Here is a 14,584-nt window from a genome sequence, read left to right as displayed (position 1 = left end):
CTAAATAAAGAGAATCATCATGTTAAAAGGTGCCTCTTTGCCAAGTTAGCAGTCCTTCCATTGAAGCAAATGGGGAACTTACAAAGGAGCATGTTCATGTTAGTATACACACAACTTTGGACCAGTGTCTTTTATATTGGTGAACCTGGGACATTATGGGACATTATGTTAGTGTTCAAGTAGGGGACACTGACATAAGAGGAACTGACTTTCCTGTCCTGTATATTATTTATTATTATAATATATTAAATGTTTATACCACCTAACCAAGATGGCTCTAGGTAGTTCACATGAATAAGAACAATAAAAACAAAATAAATAACCCATTAAAGCAGTGGTTCACATTAATAAAAACAAATAACCCATGAAAACAAAAATTAAAACAACTTAAACATGCTTATGTACGCTGATAAAAGCCTGCAACCCTGACTTCCTTGGTACTAAATCCTGTTCTCCCTTCTGTCTTACAGGTGATGACTGCAGTGACCACTGTAACTTGGCCCATGGCAGCTGTGAAGAGAGCGGCAAATGCAGGTAAAACAATATTTGGGTGCAGCGAGATTCCCATTCAAACATGGTATCCTTCCATAGCCTGCACATGATATGTGAAAGAAACCATGATTCAGTGCCCAGTAATTCACAATACTGTATTCCAATGTCACTTCATAGGTCACATGTTTTCTATATTAAGAATCCCTGTGCATGAAAAATGTTCACGCCATAATTTATTGAGTATGACATGACAGTTTCTCCATAGATGAGAGAGCCATTTGTATACAGCAACTGCCCACTCCATGCAGAGTATAGATTTTTTCTTTACATTTCATATGACATAGAATACATATATTTTCTTATATGGAGATTATCTCCATATTTTAAGAAGTATTGCATATGAACTGTCTTAATGGATGATGCAAAGCAATGCAGAGGCAGAGTTTGTCAGCCTTTCAGACAAGTTCACCAAAGTTACTAGTCCTTTTGTTGTTGCTGCTTGAAATATGCAATCAGATGAGTGGCATTTTTACAAGCCTGCTTTGTGCCAATTCTGTTTATTTTGCATAGTATTGTTCAACATGTAAAGGAATATAGGAAGCTGCCTCATATGCATTGGTCAATCTATCTCAGTATTGTCTACATCACTTTTCTTCATTATAAGGCCTAGAGGCCAGTGGCAGCCCCCATCAGCCCTACGTGTGGCTCTCTGACTGATTGTTTGTTGGGCCTGTACGAAGCTTTAGCCAGAGCAGAGCACTCTGCACGGTCCCCCTGGCATCATGTGGAGGTGACCATTCCTACCGTGCTGCCCTTTGCCAAAACACCAGGGCACTCTAAGGGAAATAGAGCCTTCCTGAGCCCCTGCACCATCTTGGAAGATTTGCACAGAGTTGTAGCCCTTCCCAGTGCTTTCCTCCTAAACCTCTTCCGTCTCTCTTAAAGCACCTTCCCAGCACTGAGAAAAGTGCAGAACTGTGTGAAGGTCAGCATGGTGAGAAATGGCTCTCACATTGAGGGGTGTTTTTGTTTGTTTGTGCCAAAGAGGCCTCTGCTCAAAAATTAATGAAGATTGCAGTGAATGTCCACTCTGTGATTGTGGCTGCTTTTTAAAAAACAACTAAAGACCTTTTTGTTTGCTCAGGGGTTTACCCCTTAGGGACTTCCGGGTCTCTCAGCTCTCCTGCTTCTGTCTGTCTTTTGTATGGTTGTTGTTTGGTGTTTTATAGTTTTTACTGTTTAACTGATTTTAAGGTTTTAAGTGTGATATTTGTGGAGTTTTATTGTATTTTAACGTTTGTAAACCGCCTTGGGATGTTTTATGAAAGGCGGTATACAAATTGAACACTAATAAATAAAATAATACACTAACTGGCAGCAGCTTCTCCAAGGTTTCAGGCAGGAGTTTTTCCTAGCCGTACCTGGAGATGCCACAGACAGAACCTGAGATCTTCTGAGCAAAGAGGCACCTTTTAAAAGTGGTGGTTCTCCCAGCGCGGAGGGAGCCAAGCGGCAGCCTGAGTGCTGCCTCCACCGCGCCCCCTTAGCCCCACCCCCTGCGTCTGATGTCAGACGCAGGGAGCGTTTAGCCATGCCCCCCACATCCAACATCAGACGCAGCAGTGTGGCTCCACCCTGTGGTTCTCTTTAATGAACAGGGGGAGAGCAACTGGCCCTATCCAGTCCATCACAGCATCCCTCCAACGGCTGTTGCTGGTGTCTGTCTCATGTTTCTTTTTAGATTTTGAGCCCTTTGGGGACACGAATCCATCTTTATTTATTTTTATTTCTCTATGTAAACTGCTGTGGGAACGTCTTGTTGAAAAGCACTATATAAATATCCGTTGTTGTTGTTGTTGTTGTTGTTGCATAGCAGATGCTCTGCCACTGAGCTATGACCCACTCCCATGCTTGAGCCTGGGGGAAAAGTAAGTTATTCATTCATAGTTTTTATCACATGTTACAGTGTATGAAATACTTGGTCATTCTTAGACCCCTCACAGACAAAAGTCTGTGAGCCAGGCTAGTCTTAGGAGAGAGAGATTTGCTCAAGGCCAGGGATAATTGAGGGGATGGGTTCAGAGCCCCCCAGCTGCTGAGGGCTCCCCAGCTCCACCCCTCCCTATTTTCTTCATTATCTCCCTCACTCTGAGGGGCTGCCAGGGTAAGGGGCGAACACGGGTCCCCTCTCCCCTGGTTACACCCCTGCTCAAGGCCATCTAGCAAGTTTAGTGGCTTGAGTGGGGATTTCAACCTACTGTGGATAACTGGTAAGTTGTAGAGTTGTGTGGGTCATGATCGAGAACTATGTCAGAGAAAGGGGCTGTAGCTTAGTGGTAGATCTTTCTGTGCAGAAGGTCTCGGGTTCAGTCCCCATCTTCACCAGTTAGAACAGGGAAAGACTCCTGTCTGAAATCCTGGAGAGCTATTGTCGATCAGAGTAGATCAGGCCTGCTCATCTTAGGTCCCCAGCTCCCATAATCCCCAGCCACAGTGGCCAATAGCCAGGGATTATGGGTATTGTAGGCCAACATCTTCAGGAGGGCTGAAGTTGAGCAGCCATGGAGTAGATAGTGCTGAGCTAGATGGACCAGTATGAGTACCTGTGAGGAGGCACAGATCCAGTTGCTTGCATTCTTAGGACAGAAAGCAGAGGAGAAAAGATTGCACTATTAACAGTGGATTATTTTGCAGACATTGCTTGTGCATTTTCATATGGTGTCCCTACAACCACGAAGGCTAGAAAGTTGCTTTAAAAATAATGAAAGCTGAGACATTCAGTATCCAAATTCTAGCCCAGGTTCTTTGCAGAATTGGCGTAGCCAGGGCACTGCAGCCTCAGGCAGCTGACAAAGAGTGGTGTCAAAGGTAATTGCCTGTACAGTGCCTGCTTGTGCTGTGGTTGCTCCAGCTTTGTATAGTTTTTATAGGACTTTGAAGTGCTATAAACTATACCACACATAACGCTTAATACACATGACCAAAATAAGTAGGTATGATAGTGTATATATAACCTGCGCTAAGAGTGTGTACACTGTTTTTCCAAGATTGCAAATGTTTTTAATACCACATAAACAGATCTTTAGAAGTTGCAAAGGAGATATGAGCGGTTAGGCCATATTTGGCTTTTTGACTTGTTTGCCATGTGATAAATAATAGTTCTGTTTAGAAATCAGTGTCTTAGGCAGAAGAATGGCAAGGCTTTTGAATATGTTATCATTTAGATCCTGTTAAATCCCAGGATTCTGAAAGGGCTCACTGCCTGCAAGACAGCTTAGCATTATCAAAGAAACATCGGGTAAATAATCTGCTTCAACACCGCAAAAGGGTTCAAACAGTATTTTGAGATTTCATACTGAAAATACCTTTGCCTTCCCTGGGTTGCATGCTTGGAAGAGGCAGAAATCCAACCTAATGCTGGATTTAGCAATAGGAAATGCATCCATGTTCGGATGCTTACAATGGCATATTGCCTCTTACATGTCTATTTTCAGACGCAAAAACAGTAGCTTAGAGACTGTGGTATACATGCTTACTCTGGCTATATCTGACACTGCTGGACTGGATCTTGGCCTACTTTTGAAAGGCAATACTTCTGTTTTTAAGCAAGAGCACATACTCAGGATCACTTAACACAGATCCGAAATGTCTTAACTGTAAAGAGATCTTGAGTATGCACTCTTGATTTGTAAAGTTAAAATGCTGGGGAACTGCAGGATTTCAGTGTTGAGGGGGAAGACAGAAAATCACATGATTGTAGTCAGCTTGCCCTGTGCTGCACTGAGATTTGAGACTTGGTACAGATACAAACAGAATCTGTTCAGCTCAAAATATCCCATTTGAAGAAGGGCAGCCATCTCCATCCAATCAGAACATAATACAAAAGAAGGATGGAGGCAAAAATTGCTTGTGGATACTGTTTTTGGATGCTATGGTTGCCCTGTGTAGACCAAATTGGTCTGTCCTGGACTTGGAAGACTTTTTATATGTTGATTTTGTCCTTTCTGTGTGGAACAAACAATGATGATATATGCAACTATCCTTTCTTCCCCACCCCCTGATTTGTGGAAGGTGTATGTCTTGTGCAGATCAGCAACACAAGCCTGAGCATCTGCGTTCTAGTAGGGTCTGGATGTGCAGTTGTGTGTTCCTTGCAAATATTAATCTAGGGAAGGGTCAAACAAGCAAAATCCCTACCCATACATTGTCATGAATGGCATGTAAAGAAGACTACACATCAAAGCCTGGGCACAGCCTTTTGTCATGGAATAAATAATTGCTAGAAAAACACAGTGCTTGCATCTAGCTTAATGAAGCTGTTCTCACAATCCATGAGAAGAGCTTCTGTCTGGTATGCAGGGAGAGTGGGCTGTTAGCCTGTTCTCCTGATAGAGGATCAAAGTGCAGCGCTCCCTCTGTTAACCTCATTTAAGGGGAGGGGGAATTAGGCGGGCTAGCCGCCTTGGAAGCACCGGGATTGCCTGTGAGCCCGGTGGTTCCCACGATCACTGGGAAGCTGGCTAAGCTCCCTTAGCCCGCTTCCCAGTGATCGTGGGAATCGCCTCCTCATCTGTTAAAGGAACAGATGAACAGGCATACGTAAATATGGTGAAGTTCTCCTGAATCATCAGTGTGCTAGCTTGACCTTTGGCACACTGCAAGGTCAGCAGTGAAGTTGACTAGGTGCAAGGCCCTATAGTGCATGGGAGGATGTTGACCAACACTTACAATGGTACTCCTTTGAGGCAAACTTCCATTTTGCTCTCCCCTTCAAGATTGTTTCTATTAGTTTGAAAATATAGACAATACTGTTTACATTTGTGCATTGGCATAATTTCACAGGCAAAAAGGAGCTAGCCGAATGCCCCTTTTGGGGCCAAACTGTGTTTTAAAAAAATATGTGCTTGCCTGTAAGGCGCAGGGTGGGATGGTCTGCTTTTTATGCCAGAAAGAGCACAAGAGAGAGGGGAGTGAAAACCGCCTCCTTCCTCTGTATTAGCTTACTCTGCTTCTTTTAAGCATACCAGAATGAGCCAGGCAGGGAAAAAATAGCTGAAACAATTGGGTGCAGTGAGGCAAGGTGGGGGAAGTGCAGATTTAACTCCCCTGTCTCATGTCCTTCTTTAGGTATTAAATAAATAATTTTTATGTATTTATTTAATATATTTATGCCCCACCCCTCCAGTACAATACTGCTTGGGGAGGCTTACATATACTTATTGTAGTTTACATTTTCCTTTACAAATACACCTTCAATTAGAAAACAAGTCCCAGGACAAAACATCTTTTAAAGTGATTAAAATTAAATGACCACAAGACCTTAAACACAAATTTAAAAGAACAAGTTATTTCAGGGATTATTTGTGCACATCCATCACCTGTTAAGATACAACACACACACAAAATACAAATGTAAAAACTGTGCTTTGTTTAGAAAAGAAGCAGATTCTGTCCAGTAGGATAGCATCGTCGTCCTTCTTTGTTTATTTAGCTTTAGCAATATTTTCCTGGTGCTGCTTCTTCTTCTGCTAATTAAAAGCACTTAAAAGTATGTTATAGGTGAATGGAACAAGCATGTGCTTAACAAACACACAGTTGTCCCAAATGCATTGGCAGATTTAGGTGTAGGCTAAATAAGCTATAGCTTGGGGCCTCTGAATACACACCCCCCCCCCAAAAAAAAGGAAAAGGAAAAAAAGACTACATTTCAAGTTTTTCATAATTGGTTGAAAAATAAAGGGGGGAAAGACTCTAAAACAGACACTATAATTTTGATAATATACTTCTATGACTACACAGTTATTTATTATACTGAATTTTATAAATCTGTGCAGAAATAACTGTAAGCTAAATCAAAATTTCATCAGCCCAGGGCCTGGTTTAGACCCATGCCTGCCATCACAGTTACAGGCAGCATTCACCTCTGTAGACTAACCCTACTGTGACTGTGAGCAGTGTGGCGAAGGGGGCAGGGGTGAGTGATGCACTGGGGCAGGATTTCCTACACTTGTAATGCAATGGGGCCTTTTAAATTTGTCATAACTCAGAGCCTCAGCATGTCATAATCTGGCCCAAATGTCTAGTTAAACTGGGATTATGACAGGGATAGAAGCAGACTCTGCTGACATTGCACATCAGATGTACACCCCAGATTGTCGCTGACCTGTGGCAAATCTGTAAGCCAGATGCAAACACCGAGGAAGCTGCAGTCCTCTGCTGTTTCCACCCCTCATCTATCTGATGAGTTTAGAAAACCAAAGAAACTCCATTTTGCCTAGAAAGCCTTATTTTAACTTAACCTAGCCCAAACTCAGGGACATCACTGCCTCTCATGATTAACGTCATTATCTCTCTCTAGCTAAATTGTATCTATGAAACTTGCTAAGACAGCTGAGCTTCCCAGGCCAGAAAACAGGATCTAACCAAATAAGGAGTAATCACCAGATGAACAATAAATCATTCGCATGCATACTAGATACTTGGACCACCCTACTGTGTCTAGGGTGTCATTTAGATTGTTTGTATAAATGTAAGATGCACCTGTAACCAAACGGTAATCGGTTTGAGAGCATGAGCCTACTGATTACCTATTGCTGACTGCAGAGCAATAAAGCCTCAATTCCCATTCCTTGTGTCTGACTGATTGGTTAAACGGATCCAGGAATGAGCCCCATCCACATCATATCAAACTACGATAATTTGTTCACCGGCTTCAGGATTAAAAAGACAGGCACTGGTTGGTTGGTCTATCCCCAAATACTCAAAACCTCACTGCTAGTTCTTCTTGTTCACCAGTCTCCTTCTCAGTTGTCTGCCATAGCTTACTTTAAGAATTCTCCTAGTATTCTTGTGAGGTGCTTGTACATATTATGCAAAGGAAATTGAAAAGGCATGTGGGTTCCTCCCATTCAAAGCCTGTCAAACTTTGTTGCCATGCTGAAGCTGAGGACTTACTAAATGCAAACTCAGTGCCCTGTAGGACTACAATACTGCACAGTTTGTTATAATTTTGCTGTATGTAATGTGGTGATGCTTTTTCTGCTCACTCTGATCGTCCTGTGTTGTTTTGCAGGTGTGATCCAGGTTGGGAAGGGAAATATTGTGAACAGTGTGTGAGGATGCTGGGCTGTACACATGGGACGTGCCACCAGCCCTGGCAATGCATCTGTCAAAGTGGCTGGGCTGGCAAGTTCTGTGACAAAGGTAGGTTGCTCCAGCTGGAACAGGGTAGGGAAACTTTGATTAAAACCTGGGCAGGGAAAGGCGCTCTAAGAGGACACAATATGAAAGACAGCAGCTCTCTGTCTAGGTGATACTTGTTAGAAGTGAGAATTCGAAAGCATTGCTCTTAGCACCACAGTAACTTGTTCTGGCCACTAGGGGCATAATTAAATGTTAATATGTCTGTCTTGGTCAGTTAAGAGTCAGTTCGAATTGTTCAGTTATTGAAGGCTAGTGCCTGTTTGGGTATGTTGTTCTGTCTCTCTCAGTATGTGATGTTAATTTTCATAATAAATCTTTGTTTTTTGAAGTCAACCTAATGTTTCCAGATAATCTTTTAGGATAAACCTCTTTATCACCAGAGCATACTCTGCTGTGTGAGGACTTTGTTTCTCTCACACCCCTCAACAATACTCACCCTTATGCCCATTGCTATAAAAGGGCAATTCCATGCCCCCCACCCACCCACCCCCCACTGCCACTGGAGCAGCTCCTCAGGACCCTTGCATGATCTGCAAGGAGCATCTCTCTTCACACTCCTTACAAACCCTGCAAGGAGCACAAGGAGAGAGGAGGGGGCTTCTGGCAGCCTTCCCTCCTCCCTGCCCCCCCGCTTGCTATGGTTGGTTTTGATTTATAAGGGATCTGGATCCCACCAGGGATATGCGGCACAGCAGCATTCGGGCTTCACGTATCTTGGGATGTGTCTGTAATGCTCGGATGAAACTGTTGCTACTGAGAGGCTGGTTCAGAGGGCAAAGTATGATGACCAACATTAATTCTCTGGCTGATTTGCTTAAATAACCTGGCCAAATCTTTATCCTTTTCTGCATCTTTATTTCTACCTCCTGACTTTTATCTTCTTTAGGTCTTGTTTCCATAATCAAGATTCAGAGGTGTTGCCTCAGGGTTGTTAGCCTGTAATTACAGCAGCTCTCTGTTGAGTTCCAGAATGCTCCAGACACACATCCTTATTGATTATCTGATCATAAATATTGTGACTTGTTAATCTTTAGAACAGTGAATACCCCCCTGAGATGAAATTGCAATCATTGTTTACACAAACACTTATGAAAATAGGGTGAGTCATGAGAGCCTTTAATCTTTCCTGGATTCTTGGCTCTCTTTCTGCTCATTTGTATCTCTGATTTGCTTTGGAGGATCTCAGGATAATAGCTTTTGTAGGCAGCCCTTAGAGTGTAAGTTCTTATGACTGAGTCTGCCTCTTTTATTTGAGTAACCAGATGCAAAGGAGAATAGAGTTCATTTAACTTCTTTTAAAAGAGTTTTGCCCTAGCTGTCTTGCCAAATGGCAACCCAAGGTGGTGTACAACAAAACCTACAAAAATCATAAAAACATGGGCAGCCACAATAACTGCCCCAAACAGATAATTTCATCTATAACTGCTGAAGCCATACTGTAGGTCAGAACAAGAGGAACAGGTGGAAAAAATCTTAAAACATCTGGACACTGAATAAAATGACCCAACCCCAATGACTAATACTCAGTATTAAGAATATTTGTATACTGCTTTTTAAAACAACAACAGCAAAAGTTCACAAAAGTTCACAAAGCACTTTACATAGCAAAAGGAATGAGAGATTATTAAATAACTATCTGGCCTGGGCACAGAGCATCTGTGCCTCTAGTTCCTCCTTTTTTCTCCTCTGGCCACCGCCGCTTTCTCTCCCCTCCCGGCAGCTTGCTCACAAATTCTCACGAGAGCGGCCACACACAGGATTAGCCACGGGTACATCCTAGCAAATTATAGACAGAGATTCCTTGTCCTAAAGGGCCTTACAATTTAGAAAGAAACACATGGGAGATATCAGGAACAGCCACTGAAAAGATGTTATGCTGGGTTGAATATGGGCAGTTCCCCTGCTAACTCTTCCCCTGCTAAATAAAAGAAAGCTACCACTTTAAAAGGCACCACTTTGCCCAGTAGCAAGAGTCAACAGTAAACATACCACTTCTGTCTCTCTTTGTTTGGCATGAAAATATGCCCTATCCACCCCCAGCATAGTACCTCCAGTGACTGTTGCTGGCGTCTATCTTACTGTGATTGTGAGCCCTTTGGGAACAGGGATCCATCTTGTTTATGTATTACTAGCCGACCCCGCACAGAGCATCTGTGCGCTCTTTGGGGCTGTCGGTTACCTCCCCCCTGCCTTCTGCCCCAGTCTCCGCTTCCTGACCATGGCCAGCCGTGCCGGGCTCAGCCGCCTCTCCTCCTCACCGCCACTTCTGCCCCCGCACTTTCTTTCCCCCACTCCTGGGCCTTGCCTCCATGGCCGGGCCAGCCCACCACCACCGCTTGCCTGCCTCCACGGCCGGGCCAGGCCCGCCACCGCCTCTGGCCTCTGCGGCCGGGCCTGCAGCTGCCGCGGTGACCAATCCTCCTGGGTCTGCCTCAGCCAATCAGGTGCCTCCACTGCCCAGCCAATCAGCTTGGTGCCGGGACGCACATTCCAAGGCACACCCAGGAAAATTAAATATATAGATTTCTCTGTGCAAACCGCCCTGAACCATTTTTGGAAGGGCAGTATAGAAATCGAATAAATGAACAAATGAATGAATGAATGAATGAATGAATGAATTATTATTATTATTATTATTATTATTATTATTATTATTATTAATGATAATGATAATAATGAAAAATGAGCCCTGAATGACTTCATCTTTGACCTGCCGTCTCCCCCCCCCTTACTTCTTTCAGATGTGCACATCTGTGAGCACCAGAGCCCATGCCAGAATGGAGCCCAGTGTGTCTATGATCGAGATGGAGAATACTCCTGCCTGTGCCTTGAAGGGTTTCATGGAAAGGACTGCGAACTGAAGACAGGGCCATGTGAGAAGGCAGGGTGAGACATCCTAGCAGAAATAGAGGGAGATAGGCAAAATGATCATAGGAGGGAGGGGTTCTCCAATGTGGTCACAATAAATTTTCTGCCTGATGGGGACGACTCCAAAGGGTAGTGGGTGCTCCGCACAAAATATTTCATGGTCCCCTATCCACCAGGCTGGAACTCGTTTACAGCAAAGTGTCAGAGATTAGTCATAGTACACTATGGTCCTATAACTTGAATTAATTATTTTTAAAAAACACAATTGTTTAAACAAGCCTGATTCACTCACTCCTGTATATCAAAAAATGGTATGGAAGTCAGTGCAGCCAGGTAGGTGGGATACTTATGAATTACCTTAATTACATTAGTTTTATTACCTCTGTAAGTATTTAATGTATAGAAAAATCTTGACTCTCTTAATAATGCTCGTGGCTCCCCCTTTGCTGTCCCAGACTAAGTTGTACTAGAGCAGGCCTACACAACATAAGGCCCGGGGGCTAGATCTAGACCACAGGGACTTTTTTGCTGGCCCACAGGTAGAAAAACTCATGAAGCAACAGCACCCCAGAAAGGCAGAGGGTCATTCTTTTGGTCAGTTCCCTCTTCTCCAAGGGAGCCATCCTCTGCCTGCTCTGAAACCACCTTACAGCACCACCCTATACATGTTTACACAGAAATATTCTCAGTGTTCCCAGTGGGGCTTACTCCTGCCTTGGATTGCAACCTGAAGCAAGAGCACTTTAGGGAGAGGAGAGGACCTGAAATATGTTTGGGACTGGCAGGCACTCCAGGTTGCCCATTGACTGAGCAGGTACAGGGCCTTTTTTCTGGCCACTATCCTTAGTTAAAATTGTGGGTTTCTTGCCAAGGGGAAAATATCCACAAGTAATTAATAATTACTTTCATTAATATTTTTAATGATGATGTTAATGTAATAATGCACTGGAAATTGGCCTTGGTCACCAAATGCCATGCCTTGGTTTGTTCTGGCTCACTGGGGCATTTGAGTTGTGCACCTTTGTTCTAGAGTCTCTCCTGCTACCTGGAAGAAAATATGGTCTGAGCCTTCCCCAAATGTAGTCAAGGTTGTGCCTTCAAGAAAGTTTTGGTGCACATGCAGCATATGCTTCTCCCACAGGATAGGATATGCAATCTGGACTGGGTTTCCAGCTACTCTCTGTAACACAGATTGTAGTGAGTCAGGGTTGAGCATTATTTATTAATACTATTTAACTTTGAAATGGCACATTTTTCAAGTGCTCAAAACCCCATGGCTGCAGGAGAGCTGAAAGGCTTGCTGCGTCCTTCAACTGGGTAATCACCCAGTTGCCAGATGCGACAGTGCACAGGGAATTCTGCAACTTGGATAGCTGGGTAAAAGAAGGGATTTTGCCAAATGCAGCTTTCCCCCTCCCTTTTACCTGGCCACCTATTTTCAGTCAATGCAAATTCATGAGCATGGGAAGCTTCTATAAAGGATACACCCTAAAACAAAAAATAAAGGCAGACGACTAGACATGTAGTACAGTATTCTCTTCCACTTCCCAACCGAGACAAATCAAAGGGAAAAGGAACTCCTTTTCCCTTTGATTTGTCTCGGTTGGGAAGTGCCAAGTGCCAATCTGTGCCAAGTGCATCTGTAGTTTGTGAGGAAACATCTTGGATAAACAGGGAGTTGCACACTGGCCCCAAGCACCATTAATCAACATGAAAAGAAGGCAGATGCTGTGGCTTATACTGATACATTATACTGACTGGGAGGAAGCGTGGGCCAACCTGCCTTTTAGGCTAGTCAAGACATACTTTCAGATCTGTCACGGGAGGCATTTGTGGGCAGTTGCTTTGGGAGGCATAAGTGCTTGAGTGTGGGCCTGCTGTAATTCCAATAATGATTTGAGGAGTTGCCTGTTAAAGTGGCATAGACATTTAATAAATAATAATGGCCAGGGCTGCTGATACACTGTAATGGTGGTAATACTGAATCCTGATCCAGTCTTACCTTTAACACCAGCCACATCCACCTGCCCAACATTTAGAAGGTTCAAACACAAGTGGAAAAGCAAAGCTTGCACAAGCTCTTGCCAAACAGATGCTACCACAAATATATGCAAATTTCGCAAAAACTATATCGCTTTCCAAGGTAATCCACAAATGAGCATTGATATGCTACCATGTGAAATGATTTAATAAATAATGGAGAAGCCTTAAAAACCCAAATTACCAAAAGTGAGAGCTGCAAAATCTGCAAGGCCTATAACTTCTGCTACTGTATCTGCCTGTCAAAAGGCTAACGTGTGTGTGTGTGTGTGTGTATAAAACATAGCATAATGGTCTTTTCTCTCATTTCAGATTTCCATGCAAGAATGGTGGCCTGTGCCAGGATAAGAATGGCTTTGCTAGTAACTACACCTGCAAGTGCCTGGCAGGATTCATTGGTGCACACTGCGAGATCGATGTAGACGACTGCCTGATGCGTCCCTGTGCCAATGGTGCCACCTGCCTCGATGGCATCAACCGCTTCTCCTGCCAATGCCAGGCAGGCTTTGAAGGGCGTTTCTGCACCGTCAACATTGATGATTGTGCCAGCCAGCCCTGCAAAAATGGGGCAAAGTGTTATGACCGCATCAGTGATTTTGATTGCTTGTGTCCGGATGGCCTTGCTGGCAAAACCTGTGAGTTCTCTGCTCCAGAGCCAACCTGGGTCACTGCATTTCAGCCGGATCATGAGGAGCACAATGGGGCCATGAAAAGCACAACCATCAGTGACCCTTGGACTACACAGTCTGAGCCAATCAGGGCTGTGGTTACTGGGAAGCGAATCACTAACTACAGTGAGAAATCAAATGGGGGAGGGCTATTAATCTCAGTGAAAGAGGTGGTGACACAACCGGGCTCAGGGCTGAGTCAGTCACAGCTGATTTTAGTGCTGGTATTTGGGCTGCTCACTGCTGTGTTGGTCTTGGTAACTGTGTTGCTGCTGCTGCTGAAGAACTGGCAGAAGGGGCGCCAGAGGTGCCAAAGCCCCTCTCAGTCTGCAAGGAAACTTCAGGACCAAGAGTGTCAAGTGGGAATGTTAAGTACAGTCTTGATAGAATCCAGGAAAACAACAGAGCTGTAAGGACCCCAAGTCAGAGCCTGGCTGACTTGTGGGATTCACCCACCAATGAATCCCTTAAGCCCTGTCTTGGGAGCTGTTCTGGCCGCACATCTCCAAAGCGCTGAAGGGCTCTGGTGGAACTGAAGTGTGTGAACCAGCTGGAAGGAGGAGGATATTCATGTGGCTGCAAATCCTTGTTTGAAAACAGAGTCCTTGAATGGGTGCAACTTAAGCCACTGGCATAGTAATGTCAACTTACCAAGGAACCCAAAGGAAATGCTGGGTCAGGATATCCCAGTGTTGGAAACGGCAAGCAAGAGGGATAGATGCCATTCCATATGCACTAAAGGAAATTGCTAGAAACAAGACTAAGTGTGCCAGAGCAGGTGGTAGGAGCAAAAACTTGGTTAGGCCCTCAGGCATCTGGTAGCTCTTGGTCAGAAGCATTGGAAGTGTCATATGACCTAACTTTATTGAGCGGGGCTCAGAAACTGCTTTGTGAATGCCCCACCTATGGAGTTCTGGCATAAACAATATGGGATTCCCTGAACTGCCTAGACGCTTTCAATCTGTTTCAGACACCGCAGGCTCTGGGCCTTGTGATGCCATGAGCTGGTTTCCTGACTGTATTGATCATGTTTTTCCCATTTTACCTTGTGTCATGTCCTTCCTTAATATGGCTGCAAATTGTTGGTACTACTGAGCTGAATCCCATGTCTTTCTCCAACCCCCTCTTTTTTACCAAACCACTTCAGCAGGTTTGTGTCCTAATTTCACAATATTCTCCTTCACCACTCCTGGACCTCATTCAACCCTCATTCCTATAGTGTCAGGGAGGAGCAAAAGCAGGTGTGGTGCAGGCACAAATCCAGTATTCCTCCTTGGAGTTGGACTGATTCTTCCTGCTTGTCAGAATGGAAA

General features: G+C 44.1%; 1 protein-coding gene across 1 annotated transcript in view; it reads left to right on the top strand.

The window, feature by feature from the left end:
- DLK2 (delta like non-canonical Notch ligand 2) overlaps positions 1-14,315 on the top strand; it is a 74,235-nt gene extending 59,920 nt beyond the window's left edge. The window contains exons 7-10 of the mRNA XM_053283120.1: positions 471-534; positions 7,565-7,695; positions 10,437-10,581; positions 12,916-14,315. Coding sequence (XP_053139095.1) covers positions 471-534; positions 7,565-7,695; positions 10,437-10,581; positions 12,916-13,684 — 1,109 coding nt within the window. The 3' untranslated portion in view covers positions 13,685-14,315. The remainder of the gene's footprint in view (positions 1-470; positions 535-7,564; positions 7,696-10,436; positions 10,582-12,915) is intronic.
- The last annotated feature ends 269 nt before the right edge of the window (positions 14,316-14,584 follow it).

This window comes from Hemicordylus capensis, chromosome 1, assembly GCF_027244095.1.
Source record: "Hemicordylus capensis ecotype Gifberg chromosome 1, rHemCap1.1.pri, whole genome shotgun sequence".
Lineage (NCBI taxonomy): Eukaryota > Metazoa > Chordata > Lepidosauria > Squamata > Cordylidae > Hemicordylus > Hemicordylus capensis.
The sequence above is the reverse complement of the archived record's forward strand: the minus strand, read 5'-3'. Positions and strand labels throughout refer to the sequence as shown.